General features: G+C 41.2%; 1 protein-coding gene across 1 annotated transcript in view; it reads left to right on the forward strand.

Annotated features, from left to right (window-relative positions):
• LGSN (lengsin, lens protein with glutamine synthetase domain) overlaps positions 1 to 25,305 on the forward strand; it is a 32,684-nt gene extending 7,379 nt beyond the window's left edge. The window contains exons 2-4 of the mRNA XM_050951633.1: positions 3,931 to 4,930; positions 21,255 to 21,433; positions 24,106 to 25,305. Of these exons, the coding sequence (XP_050807590.1) occupies positions 3,931 to 4,930; positions 21,255 to 21,433; positions 24,106 to 25,305 (2,379 nt within the window). The remainder of the gene's footprint in view (positions 1 to 3,930; positions 4,931 to 21,254; positions 21,434 to 24,105) is intronic.
• The last annotated feature ends 2,232 nt before the right edge of the window (positions 25,306 to 27,537 follow it).

The raw sequence follows: 27,537 nt of genomic DNA on the forward strand, positions 1-27,537 counted from the left end.
GCAGTCTATTCCAGTGTTTAACTACCCTAACAGTTAGGAACTTTTTCCTAATATCCAACCTAAATCTCCCTTGCTGCAGTTTAAGCCCATTGCTTCTTGTTCTATCATTGGAGGCTAAGGTGAACAAGTTTTCTCCCTCCTCCTGATGACACCCTTTTAGATACCTGAAAACTGCTATCATGTCCCCTCTCAGTCTTCTCTTTTCCAAACTAAACAAACCCAATTCCTTCAGCCTTCCTTCATAGGTCATGTTCTCAAGACCTTTAATCATTCTTGTTGCTCTTCTCTGGACCCTCTCCAATTTCTCCACATCTTTCTTGAAATGCGGTGCCCAAAACTGGACACAATACTCCAGTTGAGGCCTAACCATCTCCCTAGGTAACCCATTCCAGTGCTTCACCACCCTCCTAGTGAAAAAGAGTTTCCCTAATATCCAACCTAAACCTGTCCCAAGGTCCCAGTTTCTTTTATGGAATAAAAATCCTTGACACAGTGCCCCAGATCTGTAAGATCTTAGCATGTTTGCACTGGGACTTTTCTGTTAGTGGTATATATGTAGACAGTAATTTCCCTCATGTCTATTGGTTGGAAGGGGCTATTCCTTGCAGTATGGATTGTAACTTGTGTTTATGAAAATGTTTAGAATGGCATCACTGTCGGTGGATGGTTCTCTCATATTGTATATTTGATCTGAAGTGATCCTATTTTGTCTAGCGATCACAAATGTGGTTGTCATACAGAATTGAAAGTATATGGTCAGATCTCCTCGTTGCTGTCAGTATCACTACCATAGTTACATTCAATTTATATACTTTTCAGAGATCAGCACTGTGGACATCATGCTAGAACTGAGTTCTGTTTCACTTGACATATCCAAGAGTAGATTAAAGATTTTTGAAATGGACAGCCTTGAACAGTATACGACTGCATTAGGAAGCACAGAAAATAAATACAGATATTGTTATGAATAAGTTAAGGGTACCAAATTATTCAGAAAACAAAGGAATTTTTAAAGGTTAATTTAAAAAAAAGAAATCACTTAGAAAAGATGATATTTTTATACTGTCAGACTCTGCCAGGGAAAGAGGGTCTAGCGTTTCAGTAAATTCTTTAAAAAGACAGTCATGTCAAGAAAATTTCTTAGCTTGATCTCTTTTCTCTTTTTTGTTTCAAAGAAAACTTTTCTATTTGTAGAATTCCCTTAGAAATTTTTTATTTCCTATTGATTTTGTGTCTTTTCCCATTTGCAAACATTGTCCCCCATACTCCTCAGTCAATTTCCTATATTGATAATAGGGAAGTTTAAATGTATGTGGCTTTTTAGTTTGCTTCCTTGTTTCCAGAAGCAGCAATGTTGGCACAGCTCTAAGAACTGGGCCTGTTTATTATTGGGGGGTCAAACGAGCAAAAAATATAGTAGCTTTTTGACAGACAGACACATTAAAGGAGAACTGTATATTTTAAATGAAAATTGAGGTAAGCAAAACTTTTGCACTGAATGCTCCCATTAAAGACTTTTAATTGCGCCTGGACATCCTAAGGAAGCCAGTGTAGAGATCTGAGCACAGGTGTTATGTGTTTCTAGTGGCTTGTCCTACTTAGAAGGTTGACAGCTAGATGTATACTATAGTAGCAGAAGCTTCTGGGTGGCATTTATAAATAGTACTAAGTAGAGCACACTACGGTAGTCTAAAGTGAGGATGAGACAGGTTTGAAAGACTATTGTGAGGTCTATTTTAGGAGAGGACAAGTCACATCATCTTGGCCAGACAGTGCTGGCCAAAGGTACAGTGGGCCATCCCCGCTAATCAAAGGGTAGTGAGGGAACCTAGATAAAAGAAAGCCATTAATCATGTTGGCAGAAGATAGGCAAATGTTACATTCAATATGTGCTACAGACACCACTGTCTATTGTTCTAAATGTTTCCATCTGCCAATAAACAACTTGTTTGTCTTATCTAGACTAGTATCCAATTTGCTTTCATCCAGACCCCTATTTCTTTCAGACACCACAGAAAACAATGAAAGTGCAGAATATAAGTTTGGAGAGTTTGACGGCATAGATCTGAATGTCTTCAGTATATTGATAAAACTCAAACTCAGAACATTTAATGATTTCCCAGTAGCTTTTTATCTATACATTCAAAGCTGATTCAAGCAAATCAAGGGGACCTTGGCTAAGTCATTTAGTCCCATATATACATTTAAAATAAAAGTTGTTATTGTGTCTTTGTTGTTGTTTATAATAGTGTAGTTTTATTTGGGGATGTTCCTAATTTCTATCTGGTTTTTTTTTCTTTTTCACTGATTGCTATGTATTTCTGCATTTCTGCATTGAATGTCATGCATGGTGTTGCATGTGTGAAATCCTCTATATATTGTTAATGCTATTTAAAAAAAGCAAACTAGCTGTTTGAAGTTTTGGCATTAACTTTGTTATTGCTGCTTGTTGTGGCTTTACTCTCATTTTCTGCTAGGACATCCCTACAGCTTCTTGCTCTCCAGATGGCATCTTTAGAGAAGGGAATATTACATACTTGGTCATTCTGTTTCTTTGAAAATATCGTCTTGCAGGATTCTCACTCCTCCTATTGATAAGGTTACTTTTCATGAGGCTTTTCTCTCACACCTTTTTTTCATCTTTCCCTGAGGCACATTTTTGATCATTTCAAATTTGTGTTTCATTCTGGGTGCTTTGCCCATGCTAAGTAGGAGAAACTGAACAGAACATAGATTTCATAATATTTAAGGCCAGAAGGGACTATTAGTTCATCTAGTCTGACCTCCTATGTGTCACGGCCATTAAATTTCACCTAATTGCCTCTCTATTGAGCCCAGCAATATAACTTGTATTTGGCTAAGGCATATCCTCCAGAAAGGCACCCAGTCCTGATTTGAAGACATCAAGAGATGGATCACTTCCCTTGGTAGTTTGTTCCAGTGGTTAATCACCCTTAAAAATGTATACCTTATTTCCAATTTGAATTTGTCTGGCTTTAGCTTCAAACCACTGGTTCTTGTTATGCCTTTCTCAGATAGATTAAAGAGCCCTTTAATACCTGGTATTTTCTCCCTTTGCAGTTACTGACACACTAATCTAGTCCCCTTTCAATCTTCTTTACAATAAACTAAACAGGTTGAGCTTTTTAAGTTTGTCACTGCAAGGTATTTTCTCCAGCTCTCAAATAATTTGGGGGGCTCTTTTCTGAAGCCGCTCCAGTTTTTCCGCATCCTTTTAAAAATTAGGACACCAGAACTGCACACAGTATTCCAAAATTGATCTCCCCAATGCCATATACAGAAGTAAAATCACTTCTCTACTCCCCTATATATACACATCCAAGGATCATATTTGCCCATTTGCCATAGCATCACACTGGGAGCTCATATTCAGTTGCTTGTCCAGTTTGACTCCTAAATCCTTTTAAAGTCACGTCTTTCCCAGATACAGTTCCCCATTCTGTAGTTATGGTCTGCATTAATTGTTCCTAGATGTATTAATTTAGCATTTGCCTGTATTAAAAACACATTTTGTTCACATTTAAAGGACATTTATGCTTGGCAAGGGGGGGCACATACTAGGCATCAGGGAATCCAGCTTGTGCTGTACCCTGTTAAATCCTCCCTCAATGGTCTAAATACCTGAAGATAGGGACCTGAACCAGTCTTGCTCTAAAGGAGCCAAAACCCCACAGTAAGAGTCTTTCAAGAAGATATCTTCAGAGAAGCTGAATTATATGAAAATTATATGGAAATTATACAGAAATTATAAGTAATTTCCCCCATAGAACTCTTTTTCAGCAATAAATAACAGAAGTACCAGGTGACAATAAAATACAGATGTTGGTGTTACTTCCTCTGTCTTGTATTACTCTACCCTTGTTTCATTCATGCATATTATTTGGCTGTTTATTTTGTTGATGATTACAGAAAACAGTTGGAAATGACTATGATGAAGCTGATGGCGGCAGTATATGTGGTTTAAGAAGGACAAGAGGAGTCAAAGTCACTGCAAAAAACATTCTCCCATTAGAATGTGAAAAAATGGAGATCTCCCACCCTACCAACACCCCAGATCATTCTTATCTGCAAGGAGCAACTAGTCATGTAGAACCACCTGCAAGTACATCCTTTCAAAAAACATCTAATTTCCCTAACACACAAGATCAAAAGGGGGGCGGAAATGGGAGCTTCCCTATAGAAATCAGTGTGAAAGAGAATATATTGAGGAAAACAGAAGTCCACAAAGATGATGAGGGTGGGAGAAGAATGGTAGAAAGAAAGATGGAGATGCCTGAGGGAATACAGACATCAAGCAAAGGGAATCAGCCTTTGGGAATGGAGTCTGAGAGCAAAGAAGAAAAATCTGGGGGTTCAGACGTAGCGAGCAGAGAAGATAAATCTGGAGTGACACAGACAGCAAGTAATGAGGACAAATGTGGGGGAACAGAAGATGAAGAGGAGAATGCAACAGAGAAAGAGAATAAAGGTAATAATTTAACAACCCAGGAAAAAAACACTGAAGCATCTTTCATGCTGGGGTCTGGAGTTTCCAAACAAACATTGCAAGAGCTGAAAAACCTACTCAGAAACAATCCTCTGCGTGGTAACAGGGCCAAATACACTGGCAACTCCAGCAGAACTTCTTCCCATATACGTCTGCCAAAACCCAATGAAAAAGCAGTTGACAAACAGGGCAGATCCTTTGAGTCTCTTTTTCTTCATTTTGGAGGGGAGAATCGAAAGCTCCACTGTATAGACAATTATGTAGCAGGGCTGCCAAACCTCTTGTTTCACAGCTCTGCTGGCTCTGATCAGCTACAATCAGAAGGCAGCAACATGGAGCATCCCAGTAGGAGACAACCACCAGCTTATAAAAACACAGGCAGCACTCCAGGAATTAAAGTCGATCCTTCTCCAGACCAGACTGGTAAGAAATTAAACCAACACTACTGTACCATTCAAGTATGCAGTTAAATTGTTTAAAAAAGAACCCCAATCTCTTGTCAGCATTAATGTTAGACATTTGGCAATAGCAGTTACTGTACATGTGACTGGACTTGATTAAAAGTTTTACAGTACTTCCAGCCTGCTTCTTCTATAGTAAAGTGTTACAAAGCCCGACTGACTGCCAGAAACTGCCATGCACAAGTAGTCATGTCTTGTTCACTAAAAAATGAAATATTTTCTCATTTACACTGGACACAGGCAACATTTTCCATAGGTCTGCTAGTCACTGGAAAGCCTTGAAATCTGAGTTTCTTGAAATTTCCTTTTTGTTAACATTTCCAGCAGTAAAAATTGCTCCCATGTAGGGATGATATTTTCAATTATTAGTCCTAAGAGGACTGGAATGCCAAAACATCTAATATGAAGAATAGGGTAAGAAAAGCAAATTAAACAGAGAGCTGACACATATCTTCATTCTGTTCAATAAGACCATTTGAGAAGTGTTTGTAAAGCCAATTAATTGCTACTAATAGACTGTGGTTTCTCTGAAGTAATAAAAATTAAACTACTTTGCTAGCAGGATCAGTAAATGGAAAGTTATCATTAGCTATAATGGTATAATGAGTTTGAGCAGGTTAGTTGTTATTCTGGGAAGTGGTCAACAGCACAAACATTGTTAGTTGGCATTGTTAGGTCACAGACTAATAAGAATGTAGGAGGATGGTACTCAGATCGCTTTACTAGCTTATAAGACAGGGCCAATAATTTCGATCTATGATATACTTTTGCCAGTGATAGAAAACATTCTTACCCTTGCCAATAGTTGATATCAATGGATCCATGTTTTAATATCATGTGACTCATTATAAAGTTATCTAACATTTTTAAAAAATCTGCTTTCTGCAGTGTAGCAGTTTTGCTAAAGATGCTCTGACAAACAGGCAATTTTGCAGATGGCAAACAATTCAAGCCACAGGGAGACATAATGTAATCACCCAAGTTAAGTTTTGAACAAGACACTTGGATGCATGAATAGTTGTGCACTGCTATGCTTAATTGAGTGAATTAAATCCTAAAAGGTAATCTTTTAAAGAGAAGATGCTTCAGAAGTATAGAACAATGAAAATATATATTGCGGTCAGCTTTCACTATGATCATATTTAATGTATGAGATCAGTAGACAGCCAAGAGGATTTTTTTCTGCATAGACTATATCCTCTTTCCCTTCTAGATTATTTTATGTATTTGCATTAATGAAAGGCCAGTGGAATTCATTACCAAGTCCTTCAGATTGCCACTAGTTTTCCCCTTAGTTCATAAAGCCCAGTTCCTAAATTGCAAAATGAGCATAGGAATAATGTCTTCAGCATTCCATCAGCCCTTTTTGCCTCATAAATATGTGCTGTTTTAAACTCCAACTGACCAACTGCATCATTGTATGCAATGTTGTTGTAGCCGCATTGGTCCCAGAATATTTGAAATACAAGGTGTGGGAGGTAATATCTTATATTAGACCAACTTCTGTTGGTGAGAGAGAAACTTTTGAGTTTACACAGATCAGGTCTGAAGAACAACTCTGTGTAAGACTGAAAGCTTGTCCAATACAAAATATTACCTCACCCACCTTGTCTCAGCTGCATCATTGACCATTATGCAAATTATAGTTCAAAACTTTTAAGGTAAGGAAGCTATAAGAAAAGGGAGACCTTGTTTTGCCAAATGTAGAATTCACCTGGATTTAAAAACACAACTCAGAACTCTTGTGAACCCAAGTTCCATTTGCCTTTGGTGAAGCATAAGTCCTAGGCTCCTGTATGTTTTTTGTACATTTTCACTGATACTGCTGTCCCAGAGATAGGATAAGACTTATTTAAAACAAGAATTTTTCTTCTTTGCATAACAATGGTTTCCACTTAGTTAGAAATATGTACTTGGAAATTTGATTTTCACTGAAAAACTGCAGCTTAAGTTAAGGGAGAAAAGTTTTACAACACCAGAAAAAGTTAAACAAAATCCAAAATATTACAGTTGTCCTACTCTCACAAAGTATTTATAATGGACTAAATCCTGCAGTGTTTAACCAATATTCTACAGGCACCAGCAGGAGTGTTGTTAGTTTAAAGCATATTAGATTTATCCTAAAATGTTTTCTTTTATAATTAAATTATTATTCATTTTGATTTTATTTAACCGCCTGAGCCAAAACCTCAGATCTGAACACAAATTGGGGGTGGGGGGTGGGGAGGTTGTCTTGAAATACAAACCTTTATTCAAATCCATATTTTGCAAATGCTTCATATACTTAAAGTGGGTTAAATCAAAAGCTTTCTTCCAAAACCTTCCAAAGTTTGGGGTGCCAAAATCTAGATATGGAACCAAATTGTATCTTCTATCTGTGACAGGTTGGATCACATAAACTGCCACCTGATGTGCTGAGACTACCTCTAAGCCCATTTTCCCTGGCAGCTTGGGACTTCAGAACCCTGCCTGGTTGTGCCAGACACGCTAGCCTACTACAAACACAGAACCAGGTCTGAGCCACGTCCCCCAAAGCTGCAGGCTTAACTGAAAACAGTTTAAGATGTGTTCCTATCTCTAGCATTCAGATACCCAACTCCCATTGGGGTCCAAACAGCAAATAAATCCGTTTTACCTTGTATAAAGCTTATACAGGGTAAACTCGTAAATTGTTCACTCTCCATAACACTGATAGGCACAGCTATTCCCTCCCACCCTCCAGGTATTAATGTATATTCTGGGTTAATTAATAAGTAAGAAGTGTTTTTATTAAATACAAAAAGTAGGATTTCATAGAATCAAAGACTATCAGGGTTGGAAGGGACCTCAGGAGGTCATCTAGTCCAACCCCCTGCTTAAAGCAGGACCAATCCCCAACTAAATCAACCTAGCCAGGGCTTCGTCAAACCTGTCCTTAAAAACCTCTAAGGAAGGAGATTCCACCATCTCCCTAGGTAACCCATTCCGGTGCTTCACCACTCTCCTAGTGAAAAAGTTTTTCCTAATATCCAACCTAAACCTCCCCCACTGCAACTTGAGACCATTATTCCTTGTTCTGTCATCTGCTAGCACTGAGAACAGTCTAGATCCATCTTCTTTGGAATCCCCTTTCAGGTAGTTGAAAGCAGCTATCAAATCCCTCCTCATTCTTCTCTTCTACAGACTAAACAATCCCAGTTCCCTCGGCCTCTCCTCATAAGTCATGTGCTCCAGCCTCCCAATCATTTTTGTTGCCCTCCACTGGACTCTTTCCAATTTTTCCACATCCTTCTTGTAGTGTGGGGCCCAAAACTGGACACAGTACTCCAGATGAGGCTTCACCAATGTCGAATAGAGAGAAATGATCACATCCCTCGATCTGCTGGCAGTGCCCCTACTTATACAGCCCAAAATGTCATTAGCCTTCTTGGCAACAAGGGCACACTGTCGACTCATATCCAACTTCTTGTCCACTGTAACCCTTAGGTCCTTTTCTGCAGCACTGCTGCCTAGCCATTCGGTCCCTAGTCTGTAGCAGTCCATGGGATTCTTCTGTCCTAAGTGCAGGACTCTGCACTTGTCCTTGTTGAACCCTATCAGATTTCTTTTGGCCCAGTCCTCTAATTTGTCTCAGTCCCTCTGTATCCTATCCCTACTCTCCAGCATACCTACCACTCTTCCGACTTTAGTATCATCTGCAAACTTGCTGAGGGTTCAGTCCATGCCATCCTCCAGATCATTAATGAAGATATTGAACAAAACTGGCCCCCAGACCGACCCTTGGGGCACTCCGCTTGATACCAGCTGCCAACAAGACATGGAGCCATTGATCACTACCCGTTGAGCTCAACGACCTAGCCAGCTTTCTATCCACCATATAGTCCATTCATCCAGCCCATACTTCTTAATTTTCTGGCAAGAATACTGTGGGAGACTGTATCAAAAGCTTTGCTAAAGTCAAGGAATAACACATCCACTGCTTTGCCCTCATCTGCAGAGCCAATTAGGTTAGTCAGGCATGACTTGCCCTTGGTGAATCCATGCTGACTGTTACTGATCACTTTCTTCTCCTCTAAGTGCATCAGAATTGATTCCTTGAGGATCTGCTCCATGTTTTTTTCCAGAGACTGAAGTTTTAAGCAGTCCCAAGTAATAACAGACAGAACAAAGTGAATTTCCAAGCAAAATAAAACAAAACACGCAAGACTAAGCCTAATACAGTAAGAAAGTGATTACAGATGAAAGCTCACCCTGAGAGATGTTCCAGTAAGCTTTACAGAGTAGCATCTTCTAGTCTGAGTCCAGCAATCACTCACACCCCTGTGGCTACTGTCCTTTGTTCCAGTTTCTTTCAGGTATCCTTTGGGGGTGGAGAAGCTGTCTCTTGAGCAGCTGAAGACAAAATGGGGGGGGGGGTTCCAGGGCTTTATATAGTTTCTCTCTTGTGGGTAGAAACCCCTCCCTCCCCCTGCGTAGAATCCCCTCTACTCACTTGTGTAGAATTCCCTCTACAAGGTGGAGTTTTGGAGTCACATGGGCAAGTCACATGTCCATGCATGACTCAGAACTTTACAGGCTGAACTACAGTCTCAGGGAAGCTCAGATGTGGATTGGCATCTCTCAAAGTTCATTGTTAGCTTAAGTGTTTCTTGATTGTGCACTTACTGATAATAGGCTTTTCTCAAGAAGCTGACCAACTGCTTCACTGAGGCTACTTGAAATCAAACAAGTACATAGCCAATATTCATAACTTCGAATACATAAATGATACATGCATGTAAATAGCAGGAATATGATCTAACCAGTAGATCATAAAATTTGCAGAGATATGTTACATGGCACATCTAGCATAAAACGTATTCCAGTTATGTCATATTTACACTCATAAACACATTTCTATAAAACATTGTGGGGTGAAATGTCACACTATCCACCTCTAATTTTTTAATGTGGAGTCAAACATGTTAGATAATTTAAATGCTATAACATATCCATCTGATTTGTTACTATGCTGGACACAACACACTTCAGACTTTCATGACAAGAGCAAGGACAGAACTCAGATCTTACTGTTCTAAAAGCACAGTGTTCTATCACTTGAATAAAGAACCTCCTTCAGCAGTCAGCAACAGAGGGCCAGTGACATAGCTGAGAAATTCTTATTCCATTTGGTAAAGAGGAATTAGACCCATTCACACTAGTCACTCCACTAACAACCCTCTAAAAATAACTAGTCTACTCATCCTTCCCTTTAAGATTTTGCAAATTGCATAATGCAGCCAGCCACTGTATTTCTTCCCCTCACAGTTATTGTCCTGCACACATTCGTCATAGACCTCCCTGCCCTCCCCCCACCCCTCAAAAAAAATAATCAGAACTGAGACAAAAGAAGAGTGCTCAAATTCACAGTCAATTATAGGGAAAAAAATCCTTTGACCTAGAAAATGAAGCAAAATGTTTCAGCCAGCTAGAGAAATTATTCCTTGGGTATTGTCAGTTAAACCAGATCTGAAACTACAGCTCCTTGAAAACAGTGCATCACTGTAGAAACATGGAAGGTGTCAAGTGCTGGTAATTATGCAAACATTTTCATTTACATGAGTTTATGCATTTGCATAAGCACCTATATATGATAATAGCATGCACTTATGCAAATAGAGTTCACTCCAAGCTAGACATTACTAATCAAAAGCCTCCTAGGCTTTTCAGAAACGCTAGGGAGATAGGTAGAAAGAGAGGCCTCTGACACTGAAGAGATGCAGCTTATTTAGTGTATGCAATATAATATATAACTAGTCCATAGGCAATAGCAGTCTGGAATGTAATATGACCACTTCCTTTCACTTGTCTCACTTTAAAATACGGTTGGGCCAAATTTGGAAGTCCTTACACAATTTTTCAATCCTTGTTTTGGCAACACTCCCATTGATATCAGATACACACATACCAAAAATGCAGAAAGGGAAGAAAGACTGTGGTCTGCAATTCCTTTTCAGAGAAATTTCCTGTCCTTTTGTGTGAACATTTTTTAAGAACTGGATAGGAATTGATAGGCCACTTGAGTAAAGTGTGTTTTAAGGAGGAACAATTGGTGGAGGCATTAGAGTTGAAGTACCAAGCCTCAAAAGTAAGAGTGGATAAGGACATAAAGCAGATAGATATGTGGCATTAGGGCAGGGTGAAGCATGTGAGGGTAGAATGGAAAGAAATGAGCATAGAGAGGTACTGTAGGCAGAAGCAAGGTTGGAAGCAAGGATGTGATGGATAAATTTGACCTGGAAGGTGCAAGGGGAAGCCATTGTTTGGCATACCTGTACATTTATATTTGTATAGAAATTTACATGCCTCACCAATCTAAGTACTTAATAAATTGTAGATTTAGTCTGGAAGTGGAAATGCAGCCTTGTAGCAGATACAAATGGATATTTCACCAATACTGCAAAGGCATATAGTTCATAATGGATTCAAAACCCACTGAGCTAAGTGAACATTGATACTACTTAAGTGAGAGATCTTCATCACATCCAAATTTCCAGGTAGCTTAATCAGGGTAGTTCTGCTATATGTAGGACATAGGCAGAGGCAGAACAAAGGAAGCCCTTGCAAGGGGTGTGAACTCCAAATGCCATGAAGGACAGTGGGAACTCCCTATGTCCCAGTAGTGAGAGGTCTTAAGGATAGGGCATGACAGAGTCAGGGATTACTTTATAGACCCAACTTAAGAAAGTCAGAGGAACCAGTGCAATAGCCACTGAGGACATACTCTGGTGCCACTTCACGGCTCAACCCTCCCAGCATTTCAAGTGGCTAAAGCAAGACACAACTGGTCACTGACCTGCTGCAGCTGATGGCCCCAGCACCTCACCCATCAAATCTGTGCCACACTCAGGCCTCACTTTGCAGCCTGGTCTTCCCAGAGGCTGTGTCACTCACTATCCCTGAGCTCCCCTGCAGCCAGTAAGCATGCCCAGGAGCTGCTGAAGCCTCTGCCCTCCCTAGCTCTGCCCGTGCTAGTGGTGTGCACAGTTTGTAATGTGTGTACAGCTATAGGGGCCACTAAATGTGGGAAAAGTTCAACTTCAACCAGGACAGGTTGGCCAAAGTAGGCCAGTCCCCTGAAAATGGGGCTGTTGAGAGGTATGACAGCTTGAGGGAGAATCCCATCCTTCTGGTCACCATGGACCTCTCCACTGTGCAGCCTGTTTTAGGTGGGTAGTGTGCTAGGAGCAGGCTTTAGTCCTATTACCAAACTTCCCATATAGTTCTCAATCAGGCCAAAAATTTCATTCAAGTCAGTGATATTTTGCATGAGTGCAGACTGTGGGACTGGGTCTGTAGCACGTGGGCAGTTAGTGCACAATTAGTCCCAATTAACAAGACCAGGTTTCTTGATCATACTGTGCCTTTATAGACATCCCAATGAGAATGTGGTACATGTGTGTGACCGATACCCAATTGTTAGCAGTTTGGGACATTCTTAAAGGAACAGAGTGCTATTCTTCAGATCAATTCCATGCATGCTTAAAAACACACTTACTTCAGTGAGAATTTGGGGTGCACAAGGGAAGGAGGACATGGGTGGCAAGTCTATAGAAATTTTGGAGCTCAGAACCCGCTCACCCAACCAGGGCCATCCTTAGGATTTATGGTGCCCTAGGCGGGATTATTAAACTGGTGCCCCTGTGCCTGTCTTGCTCTTAGCAACACAAACATAAGCCTACACTATTGGAAAACTTGCCACGTGCATGTTATTAAAACCAGTTTAACGTAGTTAAGCACACTGTAATGCTGATGAACTAGCACTAAAGAAGTAGCACTATAGAAAAAATTCTGATTTGAGAGAATGATGCAAATAACATAATTTTTTTAATTTGTCAACATTTTATTGGAAATTTATATGAAGAGGTATTGAAACAAGGATTTGTTTTTAATTAAAAGCAATCTTTCTGGCTTTTTGGCTGCAAAATCAGGAATAATGTCATCGTATGACAAAGACAAAGTGATGTCTTGTTCAATTGCAAGAATAGCAAGACCAGTCAAGTGTTCCTGACTCCTTGTAGAGCGGAGATAGTTTTTAATGAGTTTTAGTTTTGAGAAACTCCATTCTCCTGATGCTACTGTTACAGGAATTGTCAGAATACGAGTGGCAATGTACACATTGGGATATATGTCAACAAGTTTGCTGGTATGAGTAAACTGTACAATGTCCATCATCGATTTTGCATGTGGCAACAGGGATGACAGTATACTCAATTCTTCATACAGTTCAAGTCCATTTAAATCAAAACGATAGCCGTGCTTCAGAAGGCTTTCTAGGTCAGGGATCCCCAACGTGGTGCCCGTGGGTGCCATGGCGCCTGCAGGGGCCTCTCAGTGCACAAGCATCTGCTGAAATGCCAGCTAAATTGGGCGGCATTTCAGCGGCAATGCCTCTGGATGACGCCGCTTGCTGCTGATAAGCGGCGTTATCCAGAGGCGTCGCCAGTGAAATGCCGCCGAATTTCAGCGGCATTTTGGCGGATGCTCATCCACTGCCACCGTCCTTTGTCTGGCGGGTGCCAGACGAAAAAGGTTGGGGACCACTGCTCTAGGTTCTTGCACTTTGTCATTAGTTGCTCTTGTTTTCCTATTTCGTTGAATTTAGTCCTGCTGAGTGAATGGAACCCCAGGCTGACAACGGGTTGAGTGGCTCAGCCAGGGTCTCAGCCGCCGGCCTTCTCAGCCCGCTGCCAGCCTGGGGTTCCTTGGGGGTCCCCAGGCCTGCAGTGGGTGCTGAGTGGGGCCAGCGGCCAGGACCCTGGGTGGCAATGGGGCAGCCACCAGAACCCCAGAGCAGTGGTGGGCTCAGCCGCTCAGTCTGCCGCTGTGTGCCATCAAAAATCAGCTCAGGTGCCACCTTTGGCATGTGTGCTGTAGGTTGCTGACACCTTCTCTATACATTAGTAAGGAGATGAGCATATTACAGCTGTTGGTGGGCTCTATTTAGCAGTAACAGGGCTATAGGAAAGTCAGTCAACATTTTTTGTTTCTCTGATGAAAACTGGCCCACTCCCTTCCCCATACCAAACTTTTCACAAATAATTGTCAACTTAATTTTCTGTTTTTGGCTAAGATATTGATTTAAAAAAATATTGGAATTGAATTCAGGATTGTTAGCAAGCATTTTTGGGGACCAAATGTGTTAAATGACAATCTAAATGGAAACACAGCACTGCTTTCATGCTTGGCTCACCCCCCAGCCTGCTGGTCCAACAGCTGCAGTGCCACTCATACTCAGCTGCACTGAATTTCCAGGAATTGTGGACCTCCCCATGGGGAGAATATCATGATTGAAGAGCAGCGAAGAAAAGTGGTGTCGTCTGTGTTACCATTTGGTTTGTACTAAGAGTATGGTTTCGAGTCATTTGTAACTCTTTCATCAATTATTAGTTACATCTTATTATTAGGTCTCTGAGTTGAAAGGCTGCTCTTGCAGATTTTACTTTGGCTTTGTTTGTAGGTGAGTTAAACAGCTGCTTTCTTAGTCTATTCTGTGTAGGTTCTTAAACTGCTCTCCTTAGGATGCCTTCCAGAATTAATTGCATGGTTTGGATAATTTTTTCCCTCATTTCTCCACAGAAGAGAAAATTTCCATCCCTTTCCTGTTGGGAAAATGCCACTATCTTAACCTAGGAAACAGACTCTGTAAATGTTTTGCCCAGACGAGGGCTAGTTCATAGGAACAGAAGAGGAGGAAGGTTGTGGCTCTTTGAGTCACATTCCTAGCGTGACTCGAGGAAAATAATTTAAAAAAAAAGTGTCCGGGGCCGGTGCACGAGCGGCTCAAGGGCAGCAGGTCAGTAGGTGGGTTTTGTGCAAATGAGGAGTGTACAGGGAACTCTATTTTTTTTTCCTAAGAAAATTGTGTCTCAAGGGTTCTTGCTTTGAATTCTTCCACTGGAGCCATTTTAGGGAAGTGAGCCTCACTTAGAGTTACCTAGTTACGGTGTTTGTTGCACGACTGAGAGCTCGTCATGGTGAGGTAGAAAGCGTTGGACCGTATGAACCGGAGTCGTAAGCTCACTGAACGTTAAATCTTGTCCAAACCAAACTTGTCACAAATAATTGTCAACTTAATTTTCTGTTTTTGGCTAAGATATTGATTTTTAAAAAAAAAATATTGAAATTGAATTCAGGATTGTTAGCAAGCGTTTTTGGGGACAAATTTGTTAAATGACAATCTCAATGGAAACACAGTACTGCTTTCATGCTTGGCTCACCCCCCCAGCCTGCTGGTCCAACCGCTGTAGTAGAGGAGGAGATAGCTGGAAAACTGCAGGACCCCAAAATCCACCTCTTGGGGTGCAGAGTGGCAACAGCAGCAGCAAACCCTCAGGTCCGATCACATGCCAATGGGCACCACCACCAGCCCTACTGACCATGGTGAAGTTAGCACAGCATCTGATCTCAGGCACAGGGCACCCATGAAGGCACAGCAGCTCATCCTGCCCTGTGCAGCTCCCCCTGGATTAGATGGATCAGTGCCAGCCCAGGGGAAAGGAACGCTTTCCAGCTAGGGTGTCCAGATCCAGATGTTCTGATTTTATAGGGGCAGTCCCGATATTTGGGGCTTTGTCTTATATAGGTACCAATTACCACCAGCTAGGGTGACCAGACAGCAAGTGTGAAAAACCGGGATGGGGGTCAGGGGGAATAGGAGCCTATATAAGAAAAAGATCCCAAAATCGGGACTGGCCCTATAGAATCAGGACATCTGGTCACCCTACAGGTGAGTTTCTTCCCTCACCCTTTCCCAGAGACCCCCAGCAGCCAATCTCCTCCCTCAGACTGTGCTGCATTCATCTCTCTCTAGGACCCAGCAGCTCTGCTCTTACATGCTCCACTGCTTCCCATCTGTCCAGGCTCCCAGCAGAGCGGTGCCCCCAGACCTAGTGGTGCCCTAGGCGGCTGCCTGTTCTGTCTATGGCTAAGGACGGCCCTGCCCCCAACTCCACCCCACCTGCCTAAGGCTCTGGGAGGAGGTTTTTTTCAGGGGGAGGTCTGAGGTTCAGGTCCTGGGCTGGGGAGTAGGGTGCAGGAAGGGTGCATGGTTCAGGCTTTGGGATGGGGCAGGAGATGGATGTGCAGGAGGAGGTGAGGGGTGCAGGCTTTGGGATGGAGTTTGAGTGTAGGCTCTGGGCTGAGGGTGGGGGCATAGGAAGGGGTGAGGGGTGCACACTCTGGGAGGGAGTTTGGGGATAGGAGAGAGTTCAGGTGTGAGGGCTGTGGGGCTGAGGATGAGGGATTCATGATGCAGGAGCAGGCTCAGGGATGGGGCAGAGGATTACAGTGTGGGGGGATGAGGGTTGGGGCTGAGGATGAGGGGTTCATGATGCAGGAGGGGGCTCAGGGCGAGGGCAGAGGATTAGGGTGCAGGAGGATGAGGGCTGTGGCTGGAGATGAGTGATTCATGATGCAGGAGGGGGCTCAAGGCTGGGGCAGAGGATTAGGGTGTGGGGAGGACGAGGGCTCTGATTGGTGCTGAGGGGTTCATGATGCAGGAGGGGGCTCAGGGCTCGGGCAGAGGGTTGGGGTGTGGGGTGAGGGCTGTGGGGATGAGGATGAGGGGTTCATGATACAGGGGGGCTCAGAGCTGGGGCAGAGGATTAGGGTGCGGGGGGATGAGGGTTGGGGCTGAGGATGAGGGGTTCATGATGCAGGAGGGGGCTCAGGGCTGGGGCAGAGGATTAGGATGCAGGGGAATGAGGGCTCTGGCTGGGGATGGTGTTGTAGAGGCTTAGGGCTAGGGCAGAAGGGCAGGGTAAGGGCAGCCTGCCTTGACATTAGTGAATGGCAGGCACTAGGACCCTGGGGCAGCAGACAGCAGTTCTGCCGGGAGCCACTCGACGTAGGAATGGCACGGGAGAGGCACCCACCACTTTTGTTCAGGCAGGGACGCGGCGGGGGGAGAACAAGTAGGGGGAGGGCTGGCCAGCAGGGGCCGGGGCCCGATGCAGGCAGTGCCAGGGGAGAGAGACAGCACCAAATATTGCTGGAGCAGGGCTCCCAGAATATTCCTGGTGCCCAAGCACCACAAATGTATATAACCTGGTGCCTATGGAGGATTGAGCCCTTCATACATTTATGTAAAAATGCCTAAAAATACTGCCCTAAGAAATTAAAAAATGCTTACATTTACTAAAAGTTCCTCTGCTAATTTCCCACTTCAATAAAAATTATGTAAAACGGATGACTGAATACATGAATTATTAAAGTATAGAGTTTGTCAGCTCTGCAAATGTTTTTTCTCTTTTAATATATGACCTTATATTAAGTCATTTATTACTATGTAAGACACTAAGTAACAAATCACTCACAAAGACTTCTATCTAGTACTTAAATTAAGGATTGAAATATCAAAAGTATTTAGCATTGTGGACTTACTCCCATTGATGTTAAGGAGTTTTGCCATTGACTTCAATTGAAGCTGGAGCTTGCTGTTGGTTACAAAAGTTCTACCCAGCCTTGATTCATATATAGCTTGAAAAGCACTGATAATAATGGTTCTGCCATGCATGCTTGGGCAGCCACAGAAGTTGTTCTGTGGTCTTCATATGACCTACCTCTCCTACCATTACTTTAGCGTATCTTCTTATTGTGGGGGTTCCTCAGGACTATATTCTTGGCCCACTCTTCATCTCTCTCCATCCTGTGTCATCTGATCTGTTCACATAGCTTCCCTGTGTTGATGATTTAGAAATCCAACCTTTGGATCAATGACATGTCTCCCTTCAACCAATATGTATCTTAGCCTGTGTCTCTGACATCTCTTCCTCAATGTCTTGTTGTCATCTTTAACTTATATGGTCAAAACTCAGCTCCTCTTTGTTGAGGAAACCATTATATTCCTTGTCACTTAGGTCCTTCTCCTTTTCCCTCCTGTTCGGGAAGCGTACAAATTCTGACATTTCTTCCTTCAAGCTCTCTCTAAAGTTTGAGCCTGTTTTTCAGTTTAGAGAGCAAAAATTCTGATCAGGACCTTATCTTCCTCTTTGTTCACTATATAGTACTATGCTATACTGTAATCTTGGTTCTCCAAGACACTATCAACTTCCATGAGGGTGGAGGGGGTGCGCAGTCTGGCAGATCAAAGTAAGTTCGATATAATGCAGTTTCACCTATAACACAGTAAGATTTTTTGGCTCCTGAGGAAAGCATTATATAGGGGTATCATGCCCACTAAGAAATAAGGCAAGTTACTGATGTCAAACCAGGCCTACCGAAATTATGCCCATTATTTCTTACATATAGCGAACAGTGAAAATTATACATGTTCCTTTACAAAATACATAGAAAGACAATATACTTTGGGAGAAGGAGGATTATTGTTATTCGTTATTTATTAATTATTCAAAAACCAAAAAGTCCTTCAATATGAAATCCAATTAAGATTGCTAAACAACAGTGTTCTTATGTATCATATCATTTATAATATCCAAGCAATTCAAAGGAAGAAAATGAGTAGTTAAGGGACATAATAAAAGTTAAATTGATCATATGAGGTTTGATCCAAACCCACTTAAGTCAATTGAGAAACTTCAGTTACATATAATTTCAGTAACTAATATATACTGGTGGTGAAAAACTTTTAGCTGTTGTTTTTGAGCTCTGTTATGTTATATTCAATTGGGAAAGTGTCTGTTAATTTATGGTAAAATTACATATGTACGAGGCTTTGCATTTGAAGCTATTTTATATATCAGTGTACATACGGTATATCTGTTTCTTTTTCAGATTGGTTTTGTATTGTGTTTATATTTTGGGATTACAGAAGAAAGAATAATATTTATTTTGGATCAAAGTTAAATTTATTACATTGTTATGAATTACACACATAGTTATCCCTGACAAGTGTTTATTATGTGTGACATACAAGATTTCAGACAGGAGCCATTTTAAAATCTGAATCTCAAAAAGTGTTTACGGAGTTGAAACCAAATATTCAGGAAACATTCTAATTGTCAGTTAAAGTTTACCAGAAAAATATGAGAGAAAGAAGATTCCCTCCCCTCCACCATTTTTATGAGCCATAAAAAGAACAAAACTCAGCCTTGTAACTAATATTTGAACCCTAACTAGTGAGAACCTACCATGTCTGCGGGATAAAACCACACCGATAGAACCAGAGCTAGATCCTTGTTCCTACAGCCAGAAAACCAAAACAAAACAACCTCCCACAAATAATAATAATAATGGGTTTCTACCACTTGAGTTAAAAGGAGAATGTTTTAGATGTCATGTATAGAAAGACCCTAATGTTCTTTTTAAGTTACGACCACCTAATATGAAGTAACATGATAATAAATGCATGGTGTGTGCTGATGCTCACACAGAAGTCAAAACTAATGAGTTTCAGTAAAAATCTATGTTCCAAGGCAAAATTATAGGATAATAAAATAGGGTTTATAATGGAAATTGGTTGTGAGAGAGTACTGTCTCTCCATCATTATTTTTTATTTATTAAGAATCCAAAAATATTCTAGCTGCCTGTTTGCGACTTTTGTTCTTTACACAACAAACATTATACAAAGGAACCAGAAATGTGGGGTCCGATTAACTCTTTACTGAACATACAGAACATGCATGCCTTCTTACAACACATACTAGTGAGGTTCTAGTGAGGTTCTGACAGCTCCTAAATAATCGAACATGCTGACTGTCATTATAGAATTCAGAAATTAATTAAAGAAATACTACCCTATTCCTAAAAGTCAGAGTAAAGATAAGTCACATCCATAAAGGGCTTACAATTGAAATACACAAAAAACGCAAAGACAGCATGAGGGGAAAAAGATGGAACATATTTATTACTATTTTTCCTCCCCTTCATTCTTATTGTTTTATTTTTTTCTACCATTTTTATTTTTGTTTAACCACCTGTCTATGTGTTTGGTTGCCTTTCTCCCACATACTCCAATAAAACGTATCACTTCCCTCTTAATTTTACTCACCACATGCCCACAATACTTATGTCTGCTAATGTAGCACCTCACACAGTGGGGTCCTAGTCCCCGGTGAAGGCTCCTGGCCCTGTGGTAATACAAATAATAATGATACTTGCTGCTTTCCAATCAGAAACTGATTGAAAGTTGATCCACTGATATCTGAGGGCTTGGAGCAGTCTGTGGTTGTGATGGCTGCTGTCATCTCTTTGGACTTTCAAAATAATCTCTCCTTCGGACATGCAACAGTATTTTCTAACACTACTGAAGCCTTAGCATCTAATTCTGTTCTCAGTTACACTTTAGTTCCAAATGAAGGTCACAGTTTATAAAGTCTAACTTAAATACAGAATAATAATAATAGTTATAAATAGTACATAGAGAGTGGAATTGGAAGCCAGTTGGCAGGGATCAGGACATCTGTTAGAGTAAGCTACTAGCCTTGATTCTCTGCTCCACCAGTTATTTATGAGTTTAACACCATTAATTTCAATAGGATTACACAGGCACAGAGCAGGTGTAACAGAGTGGAGAATGAGGCCCTGTACTATCTCCAGGGAGAGGTGGCAAATCTAGAGACCCTGCCTTCACAGTTCTTCTCTCTGTGGCAGGGGAGATTACAGGCCACCTCAGAATCCTGCTGTATTTGGAAGGGGCTAGAAGACAACTGATGTCTTCTCTTTACAATCCCAGACTTATGCATGATTGTTGGGGTGGGGAGGGCAACAAGTAGGTGATTTTCAAGGTCACAAGCGGAAGTAAAGCACCTAACTTCCATTGACTTTCAATGGGAGTTAGGTATCTGGCTGTCTTTTGTGCTATTGAAAATCGCCCCCACTAGATTAATAGGCTCCTCCCTCAGATATTTTCTACTGCAGCATATACTCCCCCATGACTATCAGACTATGCACAGAGACTGTGCAAGTAGTTTTGTAAAACACTTGCAGAAAATAACAGTCATTGTACTGGTTCTCCAGGACAAAAGTGGACATCATTATCTAGACTGTCCTCTTCCAAAATGTTTGTGAGTGGCAAACCTTCTTCCCATTTATTTTTGCAGTAAGTAAGTCATAGTCGAAAGAAAAAAAGTCAAGTTTCTATCAAGAGTTGCCAGTTTTGGTTGGACATATTCCTGGAGATTTAATCACATGACATAAACTTTAATTAAAAAGATTAATCTTTAATTCCTGGAGACTCCAGGACAATCCTGAGGATTGGCCACCCTATTATATCACATTTTGTCACGCTGGTGCTTTTTAGTGAAACAGCTTGCAATGACAGCATTATTAAGTTTGTCTGACATGAACACTGCTCTTTATTTTAAAGATCACAGCAGAGAGCCTGACGTAAACAACCCTGGAAGTCAATCTTCCCTTTGTCTGGTCTCGCTTATTGAACACATTAAACAACAGATGGCCAGAGAAAATATTCAGTTTGTCAGATTTGAAGCAACTGACCTGCATGGAGTGTCAAGATTCAAGAGCATTCCTTCTCGTTTTTTTCATGTAAGTTTTTCCACCTCTCATATTCTTATGAGCTCTCATGGCCCTGCCCTTATGTCTCTGATACATTGCCTCCTAATGTGTGCACCAATTTAAGCCTGCAACAAATCAAATATTCTCTCCTTCTCCCATCCCGATTAGTACTCCCCAAGGATTTGGGCTTTTCTCATTACCCTGAAGCATCATTTCTCTGCCCTGCAGAAATACAAATCTAATTAAGATGGTAATTTTCAGTACTTTCCACATCCAATAATCTCCCTCTGCAGAATTATCTTTTCACATTCACCACAATTATAAAGATTCGGTTTTATTTGACATTAGTAGATTGCAAGATGAGACCCAAGAGAAAATATCAAAACAAACAAAAATGATTAGATGAAAATCATCTCAGTTATGAAGTATTCTCTTTTCAACCATCACATCATATAAGAAAATATGATTGCTTAGTAATATTTCCTATACTGATACAGAATATAGGAGTCAAACAGGAGTCAAATTATGAAGCTCTTGATAGCATGTATATATATCCTGACTTTAAGCTTTTTTTCCCTCTGATCCTTAACATGGGTGATTAATGTTGTATTTTCACTCTCATATTGCTATGAATATTTCACAGTCTACTGAGCAATCACAAAAAAGATATCAACATGACAGAAAATTGAATGCTTTCATTTCAAGCATCTTTTGAAGCTAACACCATTTTCTCATTATTTTGCTTTTAGATTATGCTACAACCTTTTAACTCTAGCACTTAGATACAATTTACTCTTGATGTCATATGATGTTAGCAGAAAAACTTTTTTCAGTTAGCTTAATGCTTTTGAGAGGTGGTGGGTAATAACACCATCTTTTTCAATCATTAACTCACAATACAGGTGCCCATCTCGGGTTATTCAAAGTTATCTGTTGCACTCACATTATTCATGGACCTCCATGTAAATCCTCAAGTATTTTAAAAATAGAAAAAACTTTTAAATTTCAAGAGAAATCATGTAGTTTTTTATGAATGGGGCTGTAAAGTGTTCACCCCCAATAATTTTTCAGCGTTGCCTTTGATAACTAGATAACCTTAACATGATGATCATCGTATTGCTTAGTATAAGTGATGGGATGACACCACACAGTATAGGGACTATCTAGGGAATTTTGTGACTACTGTAGTAACATTATCTAGTTATCAAAAAGAAAGGAAAAATATTGTACTCAATGTATATAGTTTGAAATAGAAGAGCTCTGTGTAGTTTAAAGACTTGTTCCTTCCAGCAAGAATCCCCAGGTCCAATAAAAGATATTACCTTAACTACCTGGTCTCAGTAATTTTGGTAAGAATTATTTGCTTACAATCAAAGCTAATTTTAATATTTGGTAAAGGGAAAAGTTAAGAAACTTCTGTCCACTTCTGGGGAGAAAGAGTTGTATCATTCACTTTAGTCTTGAAATCTCAACAGTTCCATCCCAGTCAGTCAATCCACCTAGATAGTGATCCTTTCTCAGGGCAGTGGGAGAAGATTCACTAAAAATTTAGGGTTAGTTTCAATCCAGAGTATCTGTGGCCTTCCCACAGGCAAACTGTATAAAAACTCTCTCTGGCTTCCATACTGCTAAAAAGGCTCACTTGCTGTAGTTTGTGTTCTCTCTCTTCATACATAAATAAAAGGACAGGTAACAAAAAATATATTTGTATTGCCCTTGCATGGGTTTCCACAGTACAGAACCTTAGCACAGTATTAAGCCAGATTTTCAGATGATGTAACTTGGTATAATTCCAGTGGAACTATACGAGTTTGCACCAGCTGAAGATCTGGCTCTAAGATACCTTCTGGAGGTTCTTCATCAAAGATACAGTTATTATAATTTCCATCCATATCAGTCTTGTCTGCATTTGACTTATGCATTGCCCCCATTCATGTCAATAGGAGCCACCTATGGAAATGAGGGGGCAACTTGAGCAATTTGTTGGTCCAGCTGTCTGCATGATGTTTAAAGAAGGCACGAAGGTGTTAGAATTATTTATCATTTTGAAGCTGCTTCCTATTTTTTACATAAGCAAAGTCAGCCAAGTATAAATTTAAGCTGCAGGTGTGAAAAGTCTATATTCCCTGTAACAAGTTCCCATCCTGGCAGTGCTGGTGCAGCTGTTTGTCATCTGAGGTAGACAAAGTGAGTGTAATGGAGTTTAAAGGGAACCCAGACTCTCCACTGCCTTGTGCAGTCATTTACTTCTGTGCAAAGTAGATGTAAAATGCAAACAATATGTTAGGAAAATTCTCTTGTGCCAGACTTTTACATCCAGTTTTGCACTTGCTTTGCACTAGATACAGGGCAAAACAGTGGAGATCTGGAGCTCTAAGTCCTGTCAGTTCTGCACAGACATTATTAATTATTATTTCTTAAACACAACAGAGATTTGCATATAACCTTGCTCAATGCTTTCCCTCCTTACACTTAATGCACCAGCTGGTTGCCACCCTCCAGAGGTAGCTACATGATAATGGAGGTTAACATACAATCTATAGTTTCTGGAGCACTTTTTGCTTCTTTTGAGGAAAAAGGCCATATTGGCCAAATGCTAAAATCTTTACTTAAGATTTGGGCATATTATGTTATATATGTAAAATATGATTAAAGTTCAGCTGTCAAAGACTCAGTAATCCATTACTCTCCCCCTTGTTTAGGAAAAAGCAATCTATGGTGTGTCCATGCCCAGAGGATACCTTGAACTGACCCTGAATCCTAAGGACAGTGAAGTGGACCACATAAGTGCAACCAATTTTAATTGTGACATACTCCTGAGCCCTGATTTATCAACATTTAGAGTTCTACCATGGATTGAACAAACTGCTAGAGTGATATGCGATTCCTTCACTATACTGGGAACCCCTCTATTGACCTCACCCAGGCACATTGCCAAACAACAGCTGAGCCAACTTCAGGACAATGGCTTGTCATTGCGCTCTGCCTTCACCTATGAATTTTGTATTTACGGCATTGCTGAGATTGTAAATTCAAAGACTATATCTTTTCCTGCAGCAAGCATACTCAATAGCTATGACCAGCTTTTCATTCAGGAACTCATTGAAGGAATGTATCACGCTGGTGCCAACATTGAGAGCTTCTCTTCTTCCACTTGGCCTGGACAGATGGAGATCTCTTTTCATCCAGAGTTTGGCATAGGTGCTCCTGACACTGCCTTCACCTTCAAAACAGGCATTAAAGAAGTAGCAAAAAAGTACAACTACATTGCAAGTTTTTTCACAGAGAATGGGTTCTACAATTCGGGGATTCTGTCACATAGTCTGTGGGATTTCAATGGCCAAAAGAATTTGTTTTCTGTTGATTGGGGGATTCAGGCGCTCACTGATGTTGGAAAGAATTGGCTAGCAGGGCTCTTGGTACATTCCGAAGCTCTCAGCTGCCTGATGGCTCCTACGGTCAGCTGCCGTAAACGCTATTCCAAATATAGTAAGGAATCAAAAGAATTTGTGACAGCAAAATGGGCATTTAATGATAATAGCTGTGCCTTTAACATTAAGTGTCATGGTGGAAAAGGCACTCAGATAGATAACAGGCTAGGTTCAGCTACAGCAAACCCCTACCTGGTGCTTGCTGCTACTATTGCTGCAGGCCTGGATGGAGTAAAGAGAAAACTTAGCTTCCAGGACGTGTCAGAAGAGAACCAGAAGACTGCGCAGCTGAAACCTGCAGCAATTCCTTTGAAACTAGAAGATGCTCTTGCTGCACTTGAGGGAGATTTGTGCCTTAGGGAAGCACTGGGTGATACCTTTATTCGATACTTTGTTGCCGTGAAACATTATGAGTTGGAAATTGAAGAAGCGGATGCTGAACGGAATAAATTTTTGGAATATTTTATTTAGTATCAATTAAACAAAACCTGTTTAATTAATAGAAAAAATTAAATATGAAGCAATGCTGTGTAAATGCTTAAAGATTAATGAAAAAAATTGGAAATTAAAACTATTTATAAATGTTTACTAATTTTTTCCCCCACCATCTTGTTTTGTAATATAATAGGTAGTGACTGCATGTTCCTGTATGAGTGGACTCAACAGACTGGAGAACTAGTTTTCATGAAGTAGTGCTAAGAGGCTTTTAATTTTTTTTCTAATTTCTAAGAAAACCTTAAGAAAGAAGGATTCTATTGAAGAAAAGATGAGAAGAGGAGGTGAAAGTATGATGTTCAAAGTAAGGAAAAGTAATAGGAAGGTGGAAGAAAATAGGAATAGCAAGGAGGGAACATCTTGTTCCTATTTTTCCATTTTCCTCCTCTTCTGCATGGTTATGAGATTTTCTTCAGGGGTGCGCAGTGCAGCTTGAAAGGTGGAGCTGAGGAATCAGATGCTGAGTGTATGTCAAAGTGGAGGACAAGAATGATGAACATTTTGGTGGAAAAGCAAAGCAAAGGAGTCACGGGTGGAGGCCAGTGTGTAGAGTAGAAGGAACTAGCATCTGAATCAGAGAGGTGGAAGTTGAGAGCAAAGAGAAGGGGACTGAGAGTGATGTATAAATTAAGGGTATTGATCGGTTGGAAATTACAGAAGGGCCAGGTGGCTGAAGGGAAGTGGGAGGGGGTAAGCAGGCTGTGTGAATAGAGATGAAATGGTAGGTAGAAAGAACAAGAGAAAATATTACTCAATAAGGATAAGGTTGGAGGAATGCATGGGCAGCGGGTATCACAGGCCAGGTGAGGCTGAGCCTCTGCAAACAGCCCAGGGTGGCCCCATCCATACTCCGCCCCCAGGCCACTTCCTGCCTGCTTCACCACTGTTCCGCTGGGGCTCTGGCTGGGGCAGGCCTGGCACTGGGGGCACACCACCAACCCGGCACTCCAGTGCTGGGGGCAGCTGTGGCGGGGGGTGCTGACGGCTCCAGTGAGGGTGCTCTGGGCTCCAGTGGGATGGGGAGGGGATAGGCCTTGGGCAAAAGGGGAGTGGCTGGGGGCTAGCCTCCCCTAACAGACAGTTCACATGCCACCCGTGGAGGAATGGCAATTTTCCTGAGAGAAGGAGTTGATCCAGGATTGAAGATCATATGACGAGATGATGGTAAAGAGGCAAGAGGATAAAGAGTTGAACTGGACATCAGGGTGAAAATTGAAGTCACCAACGATGAAGAGAGGGAAATTGTGAGAAGAGAAGGAGGGAGAGTCATTGTCAAAACCAGAGAGGATGGTCGAAAGGGAGGAGACAGTGGGTAATAGATAGCGGTAGCATGAATAGAGTCTGACTGAAGACAAGAAGTAGGAGATAATGTGAGGGAGAAGCAAAGTGCTGGAAATGGCAGGGGTTGGAGTTACTTTTGTTCTCTGTATTATCTCTCTTGTACATACCTCTCATGTGTCTCTCGATATCGTGTCTGTTCTCTATTTTAAACCCTAAATTGAATTTAGCAAGCTCTTATACACCACTAATCACCACTTTCTGATGTGCACAGGGCCGGCTGCAGACACCAGCACAGCAAGCAGGTGCATGGGGTGGCCAATGGACAGGGGCGGCATGTCCAGCTCTTTGGTGGCAATTCGGTGGGGGTTGCAGCTGAAGAATGAAGTGGCAGGGCAGAAAAGATGCCGCCGAAGTGCCACTGATCACGGCTTTTTCCTCCCCCCCCCACCACTTGGGGAAGCAAAAACGCTGGAGCCGGCCCTGTATGCTCTAGTTCAACCACATTTTTCTGCCACAATTGTAGCAGAAATTCCCAAGTGAAATTTTATGTCCATCTATGGGAAAGAACCAAGATTCTGTCAGTGTCTCTCCTGACAGTTTGATTTGAAGGTCAACACATGCATGCCTTTATTTATTACTGGTGGGTTATCCTCTCTCTCTTTTCTTCAATAACATTGTACTAGAAGCTTCCCACTGTATAGTACTAATGATTGTCAACAACTTTATTAATTATATTGATTCAAATTTTAAATTACATGTATAATGTGATACAACATTTATATTAAAGTAAATGCATTAGGCCAATGGTGCTACACTAGGAATGATTTTGCTTCATTTATTTAAGCCTGAAAATGAGAAGTGATCCTAAAAAGTTTAAACGGGAGATAGCCGTGAAGTGAAAACCATAAACTTCAAAATCTGAAGTCA

The sequence above is a fragment of the Gopherus flavomarginatus genome, chromosome 4 (genome assembly GCF_025201925.1).
Source record: "Gopherus flavomarginatus isolate rGopFla2 chromosome 4, rGopFla2.mat.asm, whole genome shotgun sequence".
NCBI classification, from domain to species: Eukaryota; Metazoa; Chordata; order Testudines; family Testudinidae; genus Gopherus; species Gopherus flavomarginatus.